The sequence below is a fragment of the Aptenodytes forsteri genome, unplaced genomic scaffold, assembly GCF_000699145.1.
Source record: "Aptenodytes forsteri isolate BGI_AS27 unplaced genomic scaffold, ASM69914v1 Scaffold217, whole genome shotgun sequence".
NCBI lineage: Eukaryota > Metazoa > Chordata > Aves > Sphenisciformes > Spheniscidae > Aptenodytes > Aptenodytes forsteri.
This window is the reverse complement of record NW_008796222.1, coordinates 4930970-4949772: the sequence shown is the minus strand read 5'-3', so window position 1 is coordinate 4949772 and position 18803 is coordinate 4930970. Positions and strand designations below refer to the sequence as shown.

Here is an 18803-nt window from a genome sequence, read left to right as displayed (position 1 = left end):
CCTCACTTTTTTATTAATCCCAGCGTATTATCAAGTACTTGGGAAATTGCTGATTTCAAATGTATGCAATATAACAAGCCTCAGGTTCTGCTTTCATGAAGAAATGGTGATACGCAAAACTTTTAAACGTGAGCCTACCTGCTTTTAGTTCAAGTGATTAAAAACTTCTGTTTAAAAAAATTAAGCTAAAAATAATAGTTTAAGAGTTGATAAGGTTTTGATGTATATGATGCTTTTAAAGCATGCGAATGGTAACTGTCATTGGAAGAAATGTGTGATCAAACTATTATGGTTTGATAATTTATAAGTACTAATTTTACTAAGCTAGCTTACTTTATATCATTAACTTTTCTTAGTGCTGTAACAGATTAATGTAATGTCTAATGTTTGTAAGACATGAGTTATATGTAGGTATGGTAAATACGATTGTCTACTGACTGATTACTGTCATCATCTGATACATTTAGCATTTAAGTAAAATATAGTCCCAAGAGTATTGTGTTCTAAAGGCATGAACTGTTCAGGGAAAAACAGTGCACAGATCGTCTCCAATTTTGGGGAGGTAAAGCTGTTGTGACTTTGTGAGTGTCTGCATGCTTGTGAAGATATGCTCTTCTGGATTTGGTGATAGTTGGTTTACTGTACTCTGAACATTGTAGTTTTACAGAATGTTAGGAGCTTAAAATATTGAACTAGTTTGTTGCTGCAGATTACAAAATGTGCATCAAAGAAAGCTGAGTGGATTTGTAGGCTTCAAATCTGGTTGCTTTTTCATATTGTGAAAGTTTTAGATCTTCAGTAACAGGTAATAATTTGTAAATCTACCTTTCTGCAAGACAGTTATTCATTAATAAGAAAAGTGGAACTAAATTAAAACTGTGACATGGTATGCACTATATTAGACTTGTGTTTTCTTGACTCCTGTTTGATAGCTTAAAGATGAAGCTGACAGATAGCAGACTAATGTTACTGAAGTATATTATCTGTCTGTTGTGATGACCATGCTGTATCTGAGACTGTTTACTCTGAATAATACCTTCAGTTAATTCAAGTATAGTGAAGTATGATCAAGAGTCCTGGAATGGCTACTTTGTGTTGTGAGAAGTACTAGTTAGAAATTCTGATTTTCCTTTTTTTAAAAAAAAAAAGGGAAAAAAGAGAGAGACTGGTACATTGTATTAATTCATAAAATTTTAATGTTGCATTCAGTTGGACAATTGATCATCATTTGAAACAAATTTCTTATGACAATTCTCTAAAAACATACAATATTATTCTACTCGGTTTGAACCAATCTCTTCCGCCTTCTCACTGCCTCCTCCATTTTTCTTGCAAAATTGAAGTTGCATGACCTGCTAGGGATGAATCGGATCAGTGCCCCGTTAAAATGGTCTGAAGGAGAGAGTGTCAGGACAGTGTAAGTGGGATGTTGTTAGATATGAGCAAATAGGAAACCTGAGAAAGAAGAGTGAACATAGTCAGAGGAATACAGACCATTCGATTCTGAATTGGGCAGTTGGAGCCATACTTGATCGTTCTCCATGAGATCAATAACAGCACTGCCAGAAGCCTGGTCAAGGTATCCTTTCTTGTACTCATCATAAGTGTACATGAGTGGGGAACCATTTTTGTAGAGTGCAACCCAAACATTTGTTCCTTTTGCATGTACATGGTAGGAGAAATAGTACAGTCCAGGGATCCTGCAGGTGAAGATTCCTGTTCTGGGGTCATAGTGTTGCTGCCTATTGTACAAGATTTTATCAAATTTGATGGGGACTGTTGCCCCAGGGTAGGCTTTTGAGAGGATGACACTGAAAGCAGACACTGCCATCCCTGTAAGAGCTTGGTTTACTCCTTTCATGAAAGACATTCCTGATAGCTCCCGAGACTCTCCTGCTTTAATGTAGCTTTCAGGCATCTGTGGAATTGCGGCTTGGCCGGGGGGACCAGGAGGACCTGGGGGGCCTGGCAAGCCAGGCTCTCCATTGTTGCCTTTAGGCCCGGGGGGTCCAGGTGGTCCCATGGGTCCGCTTAAGCCTTTCGTAGAAATCCCTGCTGGGCCTGGCAGTCCTGGTGTTCCTGGCTCACCTTTTGCCCCAGGGGCTCCTGGCAGGCCAGGGGGGCCGATGGGGCCTCTGATCCCAGGTATTCCTGAAGGCCCTCTAGGGCCCGGCTCACCATTGATCCCTGGCACTCCCTTAACTCCTTGTGGACCCATTGGACCAGGCAAGCCAGGTAGCCCAGCATGGCCAGTGTCGCCTTTTGGACCTGGGAAACCAGGGTGTCCCTTAGGACCAGCAAGACCCTGCTCGCCTGGGTATCCTGGTTTTCCCTCTAATCCTGGTAGACCTCGTTCACCCTTGGCTCCTGTGAATCCCGGGGGGCCTGCAGGTCCCATGTCGCCTTTGGGTCCCGGTAGGCCGTTCTCACCGGGCAAGCCTTTGAGTCCTTGAGGGCCCATGTTCCCTGGTGGCCCGGCAGGCCCTGGTTCTCCTGGCATACCAGCTGGGCCTTGGTCTCCTTTAGGTCCTGGAAGGCCAGGAGGACCTTCAGGCCCTCTGTGTCCCTTCATCCCCGGCAATCCTGGTTTTCCGAAACCTGGAAGACCTGGGGATCCAGGCAAGCCTGCAGGTCCGGGGTGTCCCTTGGCTCCAGGGATGCCTACTGCTCCTGGTGGTCCCATTGGCCCAGGCTTGCCGACACCAGCTTCTCCAGGTTCTCCTGGGGGACCCTGGGGACCTGGGATACCAGCCGCTCCGGGTGCGCCTGGTAGACCTCTGTCACCTTTCATACCTGGCTGACCTGGAAGACCGTTTTCGCCAGGCTTCCCTACCCCAGCAGGACCGGGGAGGCCCCGGGGCCCCTGCGGGCCTGGAAGACCCCTGTTACCCGGGCGGCCTGGAACGCCGAATCCATTTTCTCCCTTTTGTCCGTTTATACCAGGGATACCTGGCTCTCCCTTCTCGCCAGGGATGCCCCTCGGCCCTTGAGCTCCTGGAGGGCCTTGTGGTCCTGGCTTGCCAGGAGCAGACAGTCCTGCAGGGCCAGGAGTGCCAGGTGGTCCTTGTGGCCCTCTTGCGCCTGGGAGCCCAACAGGTCCAGCTTCTCCTTTCTCACCATTTAGTCCTCTGTCTCCTGGCTTTCCTGGTAGGCCTGGCATGCCTGGCTTTCCAACTGCAGAGAATCCAGGTGGTCCTGGGGGACCAGGGGGACCTTGGGGACCAGGACTTCCAAACCCTGGCTTTCCTGCAGGACCTGGTTGTCCTCTTGGTCCAACAGGGCCTGGGGGACCAGGGGGTCCTTGTTCACCCCTTACCTGCACACCTGTGAGAGAGGAAACCCAGTCAACTGAGGCAGCTACAACAGATTTGCAAACTTGTAGCATGGTGGTGAAATGTGTGAAGGGTTAACTTAATTTGAACCTCATAGAAGTCAAGTTTCTAATACTGCGTTTGGTCACTGAGAACCTGACGTTCAGGGCAAAAGTGTCTCAGAGCTCTTATATGAATAATTAACACGTGCAAATGTGTTGGAGTTGTGCTGTGAGCTACAAGGCCTCTAGAAATTTTTTTGGCTTCAATACATGTAGGGTCATCAGAGAGCTTAAAAGATGCTGTACAAGTAGATGCAAACTATTAAGAAAGAGGAAAAAAAAAACAGGTAACTGATTTAGCAAGTTATCAGACTTGCATCTTGATGATGAACGAAAACAGAGAAAGCTTCCTGAGCAGATGTAGCTACTTTTCTGAAACTACTTGGTGCTACATTTAGGTAGTGAAATTTTTGTCCTTTCCCCCCCTCACACTTCCAAAAGTGGGCCATGGCTTTGTTGTGTGTTTTTTTTTTTTTTGTAGACATATGAATGATATATTTTCAAATACTGTCTCAAAGATTTTTGTTTGTCATAAAAACTTCACACAGTGGCAAGGTCACAACTGCATTCATCTTACTGCAGTCAGAATTCTGGCATTGTTTTGTTTTTTTAATACTTCATTTTCTTAGTTATCAAAACAGCAGGTGGAGCCACTTAACCAAATGTCACAAATAAAGGAATAAACAAACAAGCTCACTGCTTAGTTTTCTGTGCACTTTGGGGGAGCTTGCAGCTTCCTGCTGAAATTAGGATGCTGATTTGTAGGACATTAAAGACAAGATTAACGTAGATATTGTGAGTCTACTTCAGTAGTTTGCAGCAACTGGCAGCATTATAGAACGAAATACGATACCTATGATGAATGTTAATTTAAGAGGTCATTTTAAAAATAAAAACTGAACGATATATGAAGAGCCTGGATTCTGTTTTTTATATTGGCAACATATTCTGTTTTATGCTTATTTAGAAAAGATTGATAAGATCAACAACTGGATCAGCTAAAGTTTGCATTTCAGTCTCTTACAAAGAGAGCAGTGTGTGCAGATATATATATAAAAAAAGTTTATGCAATGAGTATTCTGCTGTCTTTTAGATAATAAATTGCTTTTTCCAATCTGTGGTTAGTCTTGATGAACCAAAAGTGCGATGGAGGAAAAAAACTATTCTTGTACATATTCTATTTTAAAAAAGAGATGTGTATATGAAATACATTTGATTTTGGTTTGATATTGGATCTGCAAGGTTGCCTTCTTCCTGTATTGCCAGGGAAATTGTTCTTATCTTCCAAGTATAGAGAGTGCATTTTCTTTTTTGCTGGTGCATAAAATCAGCACAAATGCATATCACCTTATTTTGTACACCTTCCTATCTCATCCTCCTTAAGGCAATGAAAAGGAAGATAGTTGTTAAAATCTTACACATAGGAAGAAGGTGATGTCTGTGATTTATTGACAAACTGAAAATGCAAACACACATCCTTCTCAGCTGCAAAGGAGGTTGTGGAATCTGTCAGTACCAGAGACTAGTCTGGTGCAGTCTTTGGCATCTTACTCATATTGTTGGATTTCTTACTACTGAACTCCCAGATTCAGTAGGGTGCAATTGCAAGTTGGTTTTCTTGTTATGTAGGTGACATCAGATGTGTCAAATTTTAAGAACTACATCATATGGAAAAATAATTTGGAAAAGGCTTAAGCCTGTCTGAATTAACATGTACCCTGCAGCGCAAGTGGCATGTAAATGTTCTTTACATGCTACACATTTTCTCTTCACCACAGATAAGAGAGCTGCCATCAGAGAAAACAGCTTACTGAACTGGAGGACTCTGAATTTATTCCATAGGTTCTATCTATGGACAGAACTTCAAAAACTATCTGTTCACATCAGAGAATACAGGCAGGTCAGATCAAAGCCTCAATACAAATACCTAAACAGGTTCCTGAGTTAATGCTGTTTCAGTTGTAAAGCATTAGGGGAAAAATATGAATAGGTTTTTACATCAACTGCATCAAATCCAAAACCAAGCGTTTACATGGGTACTTTGGCAAGAAGACAACAGTGACCCCAGCCAGGTTTGCTCTTTCATAACCCTAACTCAAGGAACTATGTCCAGACCTACCATATGTATTTTGTTCTTTAGCAGTCAGAGTTAGTTTAATTTCTGCAGGCAACATTCATTTTATTCAGCTGTATTTAAGTAACATGCAGTTACTGGACTTGATCTAATTTTTTTTTTTGGTGGCAAATTGCATCAGACTTCAGCTTCAGAGTGCTTCTCTTTCTTGCTTTTTACCATGTTTTACATGCACCTTCACATCAGTCCTAGGTTCACAAGGTGGTGGGTGCTGCCTTTTTGCATAAGATGCTAAAGGCTTTGTCAGCGTTCATGTTATTATAGAGATTTTCTGTGAGGAGCTATATTGTTTCAAAGTTGTGCTGCTTTTAGATTAAAATGTCTGCTAATTGTGCTGTCTAGAGACAATGGTAAGTCGTCTGAGGAAAGGACAGCTGAACACATTAATGAAGTAGGATTTTTACCAGGAAAGTTGAAGTAGTGGTTAGCTACTCTTTTGTATGTCTTGGCACATATCTTGATGTAAAGTTGGTTTATGTTCTCTGAGTGCAGTCAAACCTTATTTATGTATTGAATTAAGTATGAAGACTTAAGCCATTATTGCAGGTTATGCTAATTTAAGCATTGCTGAACAGTCAGACTTAATGATTATTCTCAACTAGGACTTCTCAAAGATTTCAATTAAGCATTAAGCATTGCTGAACAGTCAGACTTAATGATTATTCTCAATTCTCAAAGATTTCAAGCCAAAGAGCTACCGGCTTAAAAATTACGTCCTGGTATATTTTAAAAGGTAACACTATATGTCCTGGTATATTTTAAAAATGGTAACACTAAATCCATACAGAAGAGGAAAGTATATTCTGACTGGAGAGCTGTCAAGAACATGATTTTTAAAACTGTTAAAACAATGTCATCAAACTAAATGCAGCTTTAATAGGCTTTAATTGCCAACAGAAATTGTATGTTCTATTACATGTTGTCCCGAGTCACCAGTTTGGGCCTAGACTGAAATTTTAGTTCCAGGCTGCTTTTTGACAAAGCTGTACAAAACAAAAAGAGAATTTATTGATAACTAAATCTCTAGAAGCCAATGTTTGGTGACCAAATAGGAAAAGTCAGCTATGATGAAAAGCTTGCCATATGCTACTTGAGCTACTTGCATACAGAAGAACTCACTAGACAATAGTTAGATGAATTTGGTTCTGTAGTCTCCTGTTTTATTCCTCCATGATTGTCTCAGACTAGAATTGATGATCTCTAACAGTCTGCCCTCTTTAAACTCTTCTAAAAACCCTCTATAAGATGCTTGTTTTCCAGACTGAAGAATAGCAGTGGTTTTCCAGTCCTCCATTTTGATGCTTGTTCCCCAAATGAAGATTTGTCAAGCAATTTTGAATGACTGGACTCCCATGTCTGTAAAACTGTAGGCTGTTCCTGCTGTTGAGGTCTAGTATACAGTCTTTGTTATTTTCCTAAATAGACAGCATTTTACACTTCTCACATGTTGATATAATCATTCTCATTCTAAATATGAAGTTTCACGCACATTAGATTCTGTGTTAGTATATAAAGTGAAAACTTAGTTCAGGACAATTTGTTTCCCCCTTTCACCCCATTTCCTCTTTAACCTGCTCCTTCCTTTTTCTTAATTTGCTGCTGATTTCCCCCTTTCCAAATGTTTTCTATAGAGGGGAAAGAAAAACAAACAGTATGAGAAGAGAAGTAAGTGAAGTATGGTAGAGGATAACCAACTAAATATTGTACTTCACTTAAATATGTAAATGATTCTGAATAAAGTCATGGGAAAACACTCTGAAAAGTTAGTGAGGGGAGAGGGAGGAAATGCAACTCTAACCCAGTGGGAATTCCAGTTACTAAGTCCTCAGAGTAGCTGTTTATGTATATGTACCTAAATTCAGTCTGAGAGCGCTGATAGGATTCCAGAAGGTTCTTGTGCTGAAGGCAAGAGATGAAACTGTGACAGTATTTTGGTACAACCCAGAAGAACATTTTGGGGGGTAAGTTTCCCAGCCATGCTGCTTTCACTTGGTTCTTACTGCAGAGCATTCTTGGAGCACGTGTGCTGGAGCTGGCTGGGGTGAGACCAGGGCTGCATCTTTGGACTCGATGTGTGCTGCTCATGAGCATCCAGTCCATAGGATCAGACTAAAGCTATTCTGAAACAAAACCTCCTAAATGAAGGTAATGTGGATGCTATGTCCTGAGCAGCAACTATTCTGCTCTCCAGATCTGCTTCTGTTGTGCTACCCTATTTTCTGTGTGCTGGAGCTGGCTGGGGTGAGACCAGGGCTGCATCTTTGGACTCGATGTGTGCTGCTCATGAGCATCCAGTCCATAGGATCAGACTAAAGCTATTCTGAAACAAAACCTCCTAAATGAAGGTAATGTGGATGCTATGTCCTGAGCAGCAACTATTCTGCTCTCCAGATCTGCTTCTGTTGTGCTACCCTATTTGCTAATGCAGATACAGCCAATAATGTCCTTTTTCTGGCAAAGAGAAGCTTATTTGCAAATCCTATTTTCTGAGTCCCCCATTTCGGCTTCCTCATTTCTACCCAAGTATGATTATTACAACTAAAAGTAGATGGGATACAGCAAAAGTGAAAGCTATTCTGAATAGCCTGTTGATGTCTGAAAGAAAATAATGTTGTCTTGGGGGGGGGGAATGGGCGGGGAGAGATGTTTGCAAGAAAGATTCAGTTCTCTTAATTTTAGTGATGATAATCTTTAATAGAGATTACTGATCATCCTTTGGGGGACAATTCATCAAATAAAAATAGCACCTGGGAAGTCAGAAGTTTTGATTTCAAGTTTTTAAAAAAAGCTTTGGCCTAAGCATGGAAAAATAAAACAGAACTCAGTTTCAAACACTAAGTATAGCCACCCATTTGACTTACAAGGACAGAGAGGATACCCAGAAATAAGATATCACAATGTATAGCATTGCAATTACATGTTGCCTATACAATCTGCCTATACAGTAACTGATGTATGAAATAAAGAGAACTTTTTATAATAAAGCTAGAATTGTTATATTACTGAGATTAGTCTGATAATTAAAGTATAAGCTTAAATCACTCATGAAAAAAGTATGTAGAGGTTTATGTTGTATTTTTATGGCGATATATCAATTTATTTTGCCTTTCTAGACTTTAAACAGGTCTTCATTTGGGCATATGTATCAGATATAAATTTAAATTCACACCTAAGGTCTGTTTTGAGTAGAGATAACATGACAGAATGTGAATATTGTAGATCACAGGTCTATTGTTAGAAACCCCAGTGTTGAATCAAGAAATTCGAGGATAATTACCATGTTGTACATAATTATGCACACAATCATGTTGTATTATTCCCATTACTGAAGATTAGATCTGTAGCTGTGCTTTTGTTTCTGCTCTATATGCCTTTAGTGATTATTGTGTAAAAAAAACTTGTCTGTGACAAGTGTGCATCTTTGTTAATAGGAGGCAACTGCCAGAGCCACTGCCAGTTCTTTCTGCAGTGATGACATTATTTTAATAAACGTAAACTGTTAGTGAAAGTTGAATACTAATAGTATAAACAAAGAGCTCTTGTTCATGTATTGACCCACTAGGAATAATTGTGTTAGTTTATTATCAAAAAATAGTAAACTTACCTTGACTCTTTACATTGAATGGTAGAAAATGTGGCCCCTTGATGCTGGATTGTTTCTGGTATCGCTCAGAAAAATATCCATCGCTACCATGGACAATGTTCAGACAAAACAGCAGCAGTAAGGATATTTGTAAATGCATGTTTCCAAATCCGTTCTGTGTTAGAAAGGGGAGAAAAAGTTTGTTATAAAGAAAAGCTGTTCAGTTCTGTTTCTTGTGCATGAATAAATGAGTTTTCTTAAAGTATTGGTATTAAAAGTTGCTATTGGTATTAACTTTGTGCTTACTTCCTCCTGCTTTCACTAGTTGTGAAAAATCCACTAAGAAAAAGGGAATCATTCTTGCTATCACTTTGAATTATAGAGCTCTTGTATAGATAGCTTAGAGGCAATAGTCTCACTCTTGAATAATTGTAAACGGATGCCAGCCTATTTAAAACCATTGTTTTCAGAAACAGTGATTATTTTCCTAGTTACACTAGGGCTCCAAAAGTAAGTTCAGGCGTTGCATATATCAAAACTCCTAAAATGAAGAAAAGTTTTCAGTGGAAATACATAGACACTCTACCACGACCTTATTGCCTCTGTCTAATGCTATAGCAAATAAAGCATGAAGTCCTGGCTCCTTCAGCATCGGTGGCAAAAAACTCGCATTGCCTTGCTTGAAACCAGGCTTTTATCTGTAGCTTTTCAAGTAGCCCCAGTGGCAGTAAGGATGCTGTCACTGGCCCTTAAATATCAACCCCCTTCCCTCCCCAGCCAGAAAACATGTATCCCATAGGAGTTACCTTCAAAACCAAATAGAATGAAGTAAAATCATAACATACCAGAATGTTGTGGAGCTCCAATGCAGGGTAGTAGAGCAGTGAATCCTCCTCTATTGAGGAGGAGTTCTGCCACTGGTGAGTGAGCAGAAGCTGATGATTTCAAGTGTCACCCTTGAGTATTTATACGATTTTTCCCCCTAGTTAGGTGACTACTGGGCATAAGCTCCTCCCCAAAAATCAGTAAGCAGTAATTATCTGTGTGTATATGTGTGTTTTTTAGGGGTGGGGGAAGCTATTTTGGGCAGTCGTCCTAGATCCTGTTAAGTTTTTTTTGTTTGTTTGTTTTCTTCTTCCCTTGGATTTCTTATTGTTGGTGAAATTGTATTGCTCATAGCTTGTATTTTCTAAAATTGTATGGCCCCTCTGTTTTTAGAACTGAGAAAGATAACATTGGAAAAAATCATGAACTTGTAAGTAAGGTTGGTAATTCTAAGTGCTTCATTTGGATTTCTCTGTAAATGGTTTATGGAAAGAACTATACATTTTGAACTTTGGTGAGCTGTTACTTTCAGGAGTAACCTCACTAAAGTCTATAGAGACTACTTATGTGAGTAATTGTTCATTGGGGTATGAGTGGAGAACTTAGAATAAATTAAGATGTTAATAAGGGAGTTGTGTGAGAACCTGAAGATTACTTTTAAGCAGTTATTGTTTAGGAGATTGTTATCTTCACATTATATTTCTAGACTTCTGTTTTGATGCTGGAGGTACAGTACTACGTATATGATGTATTCTGCAAGTAATGTTTCTGTAGTATGAATTCTTGAAATGGAAGCTTGCCTTACACAATGAGAACTTCATTTGTTACAACTAGATACAATGTATTGAAATCCATACTGCTTAGTTACGCAAGTGTTATACAGGCTGATGTTTGGGGCTGGTGGGGCTTTTTTGAGCTTTTCTGCATTCAGCAATTAACTTTTTTTTAAGGTTTGTTCAAAGAAATGCAGTTATTGCTGTGGTTTACTAGATGCATGTTGTTTCTATCAGATGGTTTCAGTTTAATAAATGTAAACTGCTGCTTTACTGTTGGTGGATCAAACTTGATTACAGCTTACCTCTTTTTTTTTTTCCAGATTATAGATTGGTTTTAGCCATTAAAAAAGTTTGTTAAACTAATCTTGCTTAGTAGACTGTATCCACAAATTGTGAATTCTTTTGTGAATAAAGGAATCTTACAGTGTTTCAGCATCACTTTGATTAGTGTTCAGTACTAAATAGGCAGTAATTTTTGGTCCTCGAATTGTTTGTGACTCTGAAACATTATTTAAGATCGAAGGGCAAAATAAGAGAGAATAAGCAAACCTTTCTCATTTAGGATGAAAGTGTAGAACTAAATATATAGTGCACTTTGCTTTTATCAAACTTTCTCAGCAAAAATACCTACATATAAATTATCTGTGTATTAAAACTCCTTTGCCAATTGCAGACTTCTTTGACATTGTTATGTGGTATTCAGTCTTGTAGGAATTAGATTTTTGGATGTGTCTGAAACTCTGTGTCCCTTGTACCAAAGATTAGTGGAAAAACAAAGATAAATTATATCTGTGTTGTTACTAAAGGAAGCTGAGCATGTGCTACACGTTACTGTCCTGATGAAGTGAGCACGTATTTATTTTTCAAGTTAATTTATGCCATTTGTGGAAGCTGTCTGGGGAGCCTTTTGGTGAGGTACAAACAATATCTATGCAGAAGAACATGTATGCACCCATATCCTAATACCAACTGTAGAAATATTGTAATCAGGCAAGGGTACTAGCATGTTATATTATAGGAATACTAATAAATAACCTGCGTTACTGTGAGTTCTCATGCATGGTAGGTACAGAAGGGCTACCTGTTACCTTTCCAACCAAAAGACTGAGCTGGTGGCCCTGAACTGTGTGACTATCCTGTGGAATGACAGGTTAACGTGGGCTGAATTTTACCTGCTTTGTGTCTTTGTTTAATTGCACGCTCTTCAAGTAACAACTTTTTTGGCTTTTATGTATTATGGCAAATATCCGAGAACACAAGTTACTGTACTGAAAGAGACCAATGGACCATCAAGTCTATTCTGCTTACAATTGTGCTAATACCTTTGCTTACTAGAGGGCTGTATTAATGTTGTGATTTAAAGACTGCTGCAATCATTTATTTAATGTATTGTCGAAAAGTTCTTTTCTTCTATTCTTCTTCCTAGCCATCCTCTAAACAACACTATGTTCCATTTTTGTAAATAAATCCTTTCTGCTGCAGAGGTCTTCAGACTGAAGCCTGCTTTCCCCATTAAGCTTGCGCGTCCAATCTGGTCAGTGGTTTTCAGAGAATGTTTGCGTGACTGAGAGGGCATTTCTATTCCCCCTATGTGCATTCAGTTCTTTTTAATCTTTTGAAGGAGGAAGCTTTGTCCTCAAGTTGTTTGTGTAACTTCTCAAGGTGCTTCATTTAAAAATTATTCTTCATAAATTCAAATGAGAATCCAGTCATCCACTTCTGACAGAGGCAGCAAATGTACAGGCATAGAGTTTATTTCCTCCTTGAAGCCTACAACTCCAGCTCCTTTTTTTGGTTCACATAAATCCAGAAATAGCTTTTGATTTTAAAACATTTAAATATACAGCCCTTAGTGGGAAGTGTGGTTGTTGCTAATTTGACAATATTTGGTTAAGAACAGCAGGCGACAGTTTTATGCACACACAAGTTCATGCTAATTTCTAGCCTAACTCATAAATACCCCCAAAGCAGGCACACTTCTGTTACAAAAGCACCAATAATGTACACTGATATTTGCCCAGCAGCCTCACTTCCTGCCTTGGCTCCTTCTGGCCAGGAAGGTGAATAATCTCTGTGTGTCTCTGCGTAAATAGGGATGATTGTGGGGTCAAAAGGTATATACAGGCAAACCCGTTGTCCTTGTGTTTAACCTGAGCTCCACCCTATTGTGCTATCTTATGCTGCTACTTGGCTTTGAGGTTTTGGTTTTTGTGGGTATGGGAAATTGAGGTAGAATTGGAATTCACTTCTTTCGTATGTTTTCCCTGTTGCTGTGGATATTTTTTATTAGCAGAGCACTAACGCGTTTAGCTCTAAGCACGCATATGAAAGATAGGCTTCGGTATATATTTGCATGTGCAAAAATACATGCAGTAGACATAGTTGTGTATACCTATTTACAGTAACAGCACATTTTAAACAAGAAAGGTTATTTCCATACCTGTTTCCAAAGTATAAACGTTCAGATGCTTTTGTTTTGTAGCTATGCACTTAGAAAGTTGTCTTTACTTTCAAATGAAGGTATCTTCACTGCCTCCTGCTCCCCCTGTCCCACTACCCTAATAGTCAGGAATAATGGTGTGACACGTGGATCCGTTGCACCACTCCAGAACTTGCTTTTTAGTTATGTATTGGCTGCTTCTTCCCATGTAAAGGTAGCCATGGTAGTATTCCTTCAAAATAGCGATGTAATAGTTTCTAAGTCCTAAGCTTAACTGCAATAAAAAGACTCAAAATAGAGTTTCTCTGGACCATATGAAGTAGGTACTGGAATCACAGTCTTTAATGCCATTCACATCAGTCTGCAGTGTTTCATCATATTTGCTGGCTGAATGTTCAATTTGCTGTTGAATGTTGTTAGAAAGCATGCACTTGCACGTGTTTTCCAAAACCCCCTGTTTCTTCAGTGTCTTACTCCCACAGACTGGAAACACGTGCATAACTGACATGGAAGTGGCACCATGCTTTGGGAAATGGGAACTGACTTCCACTGCAGTCCTGCAAGTTACTCGCAAAGGGGCTTGAATGAGTCCCACAATAAGCAACTGCTTATGAGGAAGAAATGTGGAACAGCTTAATTAAGCGTAAACTGTAATAAACCAAGCAACCACTCCCTTTCACTCACACACACACACACACACCCCCCACCCCCAAAAGAAAAGAGGAGAAGCAGAACTCAGAGGAGGGCTGGGCTAGGTCCTTGCAGTGGTTGGGAACTGGCTAAATATGTTCCTCATACTGAGGATTTTCAGTGTGACTGTGTTTAGATTTATTGTTTTGACTTAGAGTATCTGATCTTGATTTTGCACTGTCTAAGCACGAACCATGTGCTTAGATAGTTTCAAAGAACTGTGAGTTCTTTGAAAGTAAAAATTCACAGCTTTAACTTGGAATTTGTCTTATTTTTAATAATTGGCTTTTAGTCTTAATCCTGAAATTTTTTTAGTTGTTAAAATATGGTACCCAGGGAGGGGTTTACTCCTTTTGTTTGGCTAGGTAATCTCAGTTTTGAAGAAAGAGGCAAGAATATGTTGGTGGGAGGTTTTTCCTGTAGTTTAAAAAGTAGTCTGAAAAATTTGGAGTAACTTTTTATTGATGACATAAAATCTCAACACTGTTAAGAGGACACAATTATTTTGCTTCTTATAGCTCAGTGTCTATGACAAGTGCTTTCTGATGTTGTCTGTTCCAATTTTGTTACCTGCCTGAAGTAAACTTTGAAGACTCTACCCTAGTCTGTGGTAAGTTTTCCTCTGTTAAAGTGCTTATACCCAAAACTCGTGGTAGCTACCATTTTGCAATGGATTCTAATAGCCTGTAGCACCATGTCTGGTGAAGAAATTCTCCACTCTCCAATTTTAAGTTCTCAAAGAAAGGTACTGAGGAATTTCTAAGAGAAGTTTGAAAGCCTGCCATGAAATTAAAGGAGTAATTGGGTTTCCTAGTTTGTGGTGCACTTTATGACACTCTGGAAACTCCTAAATCATCTCAACTCCATGGTTTTAAACAATCCTCTCTCCCTTTCTGTCACACAATGCTGAAGAGCGTTTGCACACTCCTGTGATAGCAGGCAGGTAAGCCCTCAATGGGAGTGCAGTGTTCCATTGTACCTTTCTTAATGGGGAAAACTAATACAGACGTTTTCCAGCTTCTTACTGCTCACAGTCAAATGCACCCAGAGGAGTAGGAAGCAGGAAAATCTGTGAATTCAATAGCTGTGGGAAGTCTGGGGTTTTTTTGTTTTGTGTTTTGATGTTGTTGTTTCTTTGTTTTGTAATTGTTGTTACTTTGTGTTTACATGGAGGGTATTTTCTGTTCCAACACTAGCCACTTGGACTGCATGGGACTAGAAAACATCTTGGTGAAGAAAATGTTTACCTTGCTAATTGCAAAATAAATCAGATTTCTTTTGAGTTTCAGAATGCATGTCATCTTTTGTAATTAATAGATGCTTGTTGAGGTAATTGCAGGGCTGTGCAGTCCTATCCATATTCATACTTTGAGATACAATAAACAATTCTCTCTTCAAACATACAAAACAAAAGAAACTTTTACCCCTGCAGCTCTGTATTAGTCTTTTTTATAGATTTAAAGCTCTTGTACTTCTAACACTTGTAACTGTGGTTGAATATATGTCCTACTTTCAAGTAGTAATGGAAAGATGGTCTGTATTCTGCCACTGCAAAAATGACTGACTGCTGACCAGTTTGTTCTGTTCAGCTCAGGTAACTGTTGATCACAAGAACTCTATTTAATATAGCAGTATATTTAAATAGATGACACCCAGTTAAATATTTATAGCTGTATTCTGACTGAGTTAACTTGCAGAGGCACTGAATAACCATGCTGAAACCTCAGGAAAAGATGTGTTCCACATAGGTTATAGAGAAAGCTTTGAGACTGACACAAATTTCTGATTTTACATTCCTCAGAGTCAGATAGTATTATTGATTAATGCTTTTTAACAACACTACATTGTTTGTGGCCCCATTTCATTATGCTTGTATAAAGATAAGGTAGTAATCTTCACCTATCTTAGAGAATTTATAATACTAGAGTAAAATATACCAAACAGAAGTACTGGTGTTAGGAAAGATGTTTTCCAGTACCTTGGGTATGCTGCTGGCCTGACCTTATTCCTTCCTCATTTTTTATTCCTTCTTCCCCTGCCTCTGAAAGTAAAAACAACAAATATTGATCAAATGGATGCATTAATTTGAAACTCTTATCAGTGGTGTGGCTTCAAATGAAAACTGATCAGTTTTCAAGATACTGAAAACACAAAGCTGTTTTTATATATTGATATTCATCCTTTCTCCCACAAATGCATTTCTGATTAAGTAGTATAAATGTTTATATATTTAAAGTTTGGATTTTCACTAGATTTGTTTAAAAACGTAAACATGCAAGTGATGGCAGGACTTGCATCTTTCTGATGGAGAGGAAGAACAGAAATATCCAGTTAACTTTGTTCACAATTTAGGAAAAAAAGATTTCAAAGGGCCTGACCACTGCATAGTTTAAGCAAATATGAAAATTTGATTTGGGATTTTGCGGAGGGGGGTCCACAAAACTGTTTCTGGAACTGTTTAAACATAGCCAGGTAAAGATGTTTCCAGTTCCTCTTACCTGGAGATGCTCATTTTCAGCCTTCTGCCTGATGTTGACTGCACTCTCGGTTGTGTCAATACAATGGTTTATGAAGCTTTTCTGTGAGCTGAATTAGCAAGAATTTGATTTGGACTAAAATGCAGTCAAACTTTCCTGGGAGTGATGGAAGGGGGAAAGCATGTTTTCCATAGGTCCAGATCATTTCATGGGATGTGTTAAATGATTTTAAAAACCTGAAATATATAATTGGTCTTTAAAGATTACTCCAAGTGTTCTTTCTGTTTTAGTAAGTTCTGAGGTCGTGAGCTGAATTAGCAAGAATTTGATTTGGACTAAAATGCAGTCAAACTTTCCTGGGAGTGATGGAAGGGGGAAAGCATGTTTTCCATAGGTCCAGATCATTTCATGGGATGTGTTAAATGATTTTAAAAACCTGAAATATATAATTGGTCTTTAAAGATTACTCCAAGTGTTCTTTCTGGTTTAGTAAGTTCTGAGGTTCCGGTTTTAAAAAAAACTGATATGTAACAGCAGAAAGAGCGTTCACATAAAAACATAAAAATGCTAAATAGTCATATGGGGGGGGATATTTTAATTTCCTTTAATTCATGCTCTATTTTTCTTTGACTTTTATTAGAGTATTTAATATCTTGTTCTACCTCTGTGCCTGGTGGACTCAAGGTTTCTGTCAGACTCCCCTGGACCACAGTGAATAAAGTAGAAGCCATGGTAAAAGAAGGGTGGGAACCACCCCTACTTTTCCAAAGGTGAAAAAGTTCAAGTAGCTCCCTCAGGTATTCCATAATTAGGGGAATCTTCCAAATGGTTGGTGAAAAATACGTGTAACTGAGTTGCTTTTTCAAGTGTACCCATTGGAGCAGGTAGTCAGCCTGTTGAATAGTCTCATTCATTGACCTTACTACCTGCTGTGGTTTGGACAATTGGCACAGAGTTGTTTTTAAACTTTCATGTTTAAAAACAGGTGCCAATGCCAAAGGGGGGGGAGGTGTAAAGAAAAAAGGGGGGGGGGGGGGGAATCCAGACTTTTGCAGCCAGAACAAATAAAAATTGTCTGAGTTCACTTAAAAATAAGGGATTTGTTTGGTTTTTTAAGTCTGGCATTTTAGATATTGCTGTTTCCTTTTCATTTATTTAAATTGAAACTTAAGAAAGTTCTTTTGGTGGATGCATATAAACTTTGTATACTCTCTTCCTTTTGCAAAATAAGCTGGAGTCCATGGAGCCTAATTGTTCCTGATGATTAATAGGACTGGTTTTAGTTTCACTTAGCTGAGATTGGGTTTTTACAAGCATTATATTGTCATAAGGGAGAGTCATAATTACCTGCTTGTAGTAAAGTGCTAATGAAGTGGCTGCTTTTATTATTTCAGAAAAGGCATCAGGGCTGCAGTTTTATAGATGACACTTACCGTATTACCTGACTCAAATCCACAAGCTTCAATGTCTCCTGCATTTCATAGGAGAAAAATGAATGTGAAAGATGAATTTTTTTTAAAGTACTTTAACCAGTAGGCTCTCACGTTCAAAGATTTGAGGATTGAAAGATAGTTATATAAAAGTGGTTCATATGTGGAGTAGGTAAATACTTCCCAAACTACTGATACAAAAAATTTTCCAGATACCAGGGAAGGATAGGGACTCCTAAACTCATGACAGACAACCTGACCAAACTGCCAGCTTGTTTCTAATGGTGATACTTTCTGACCCTGCTGTTACTGCAGTAAATGGTGGAAAAATAAAACCAAAAACTGAACTTCTGCTGGAGTGATTCTATGATTTTCTTCTGTGTGATCTGTAACCAATGGCCAGTTTTTGTTCTTGAAACAGTTTCTCTGGCAGTAGCTTAGTTAGGGATGTAGGCAAAGGTAAAGATTCTGGGACTCCTTTTGTTAAACCTTTCATGGTCCATAAGCAAGGAGGAGACTGCTCTGCTGTCAGCAGCTGATGATGATGACATATGCTACAGCAGAAGACTGATACCAGATTTCAAGGAAGATTTTCTGACATGCTGGTATTGCTACAGGTCTGGAGTGGAAGAAGTCTTCCACAAATCTGCAATAACCAGGATAGAATCATTAAGGTTGGAAAAGACCTCTAAGATCATCGAGTCCAACCGTCAACCCAACACCACCATGCCCACTAAACCATGTCCCTGAGTGCCTCATCCACTCGTCTTTTAAATACCTCCAGGGATGGTGACTCAACCACTTCCCTGGGCAGCCTGTTCCAATGTTTCACCACTCTTTCAGTAAAGACATTTTTCCTCATGTCCAATCTAAATCTCCCCTGGCGCAACTTGAGGCCATTAAAAGTTAGGACAGGATAAAGAGTTAGGATCTTGAAATGGGGATGAGAAAGAAAGTCATATAGAATAGGAAATGGGACATGGAAGGAAGAAGTCATTTATCTGTGTGTTGCAGTTTAACCTGGCAGGCAGCTAAACACCACACAGCTGTTCACTCACTCCCCCCACTCCCCAGT

The 18803-nt window shown here is 39.2% G+C and overlaps 2 protein-coding genes across 2 annotated transcripts in view; one reads left to right on the top strand and one right to left on the bottom strand.

Annotated features, from left to right (window-relative positions):
- NT5DC1 (5'-nucleotidase domain containing 1) overlaps positions 1–18803 on the top strand; it is a 162012-nt gene that overhangs the window by 21501 nt on the left and 121708 nt on the right. The window lies entirely within an intron of this gene.
- On the bottom strand, positions 1433–9280 carry COL10A1 (collagen type X alpha 1 chain). The gene is made up of 2 exons (XM_009289139.2): positions 9112–9280; positions 1433–3324 (listed from the first exon to the last, which is right to left on the bottom strand). Exons 1-2 carry the CDS (start codon positions 9248–9250, stop codon positions 1433–1435), a joined length of 2031 nt encoding a protein of 676 aa, XP_009287414.1. The 5' UTR covers positions 9251–9280.

Bases quoted from the DNA above. Each gene is read 5' to 3' on its own strand.
- COL10A1 (XM_009289139.2), bottom strand. From the start codon at position 9,250: ATGCATTTACAAATATCCTTACTGCTGCTGTTTTGTCTGAACATTGTC. The intron at 3,325-9,111 runs GTAAGTTTACTA...CCTCTCTCACAG, and splicing joins ATTCAATGTAAAGAGTCAAG to GTGTGCAGGTAAGGGGTGAA.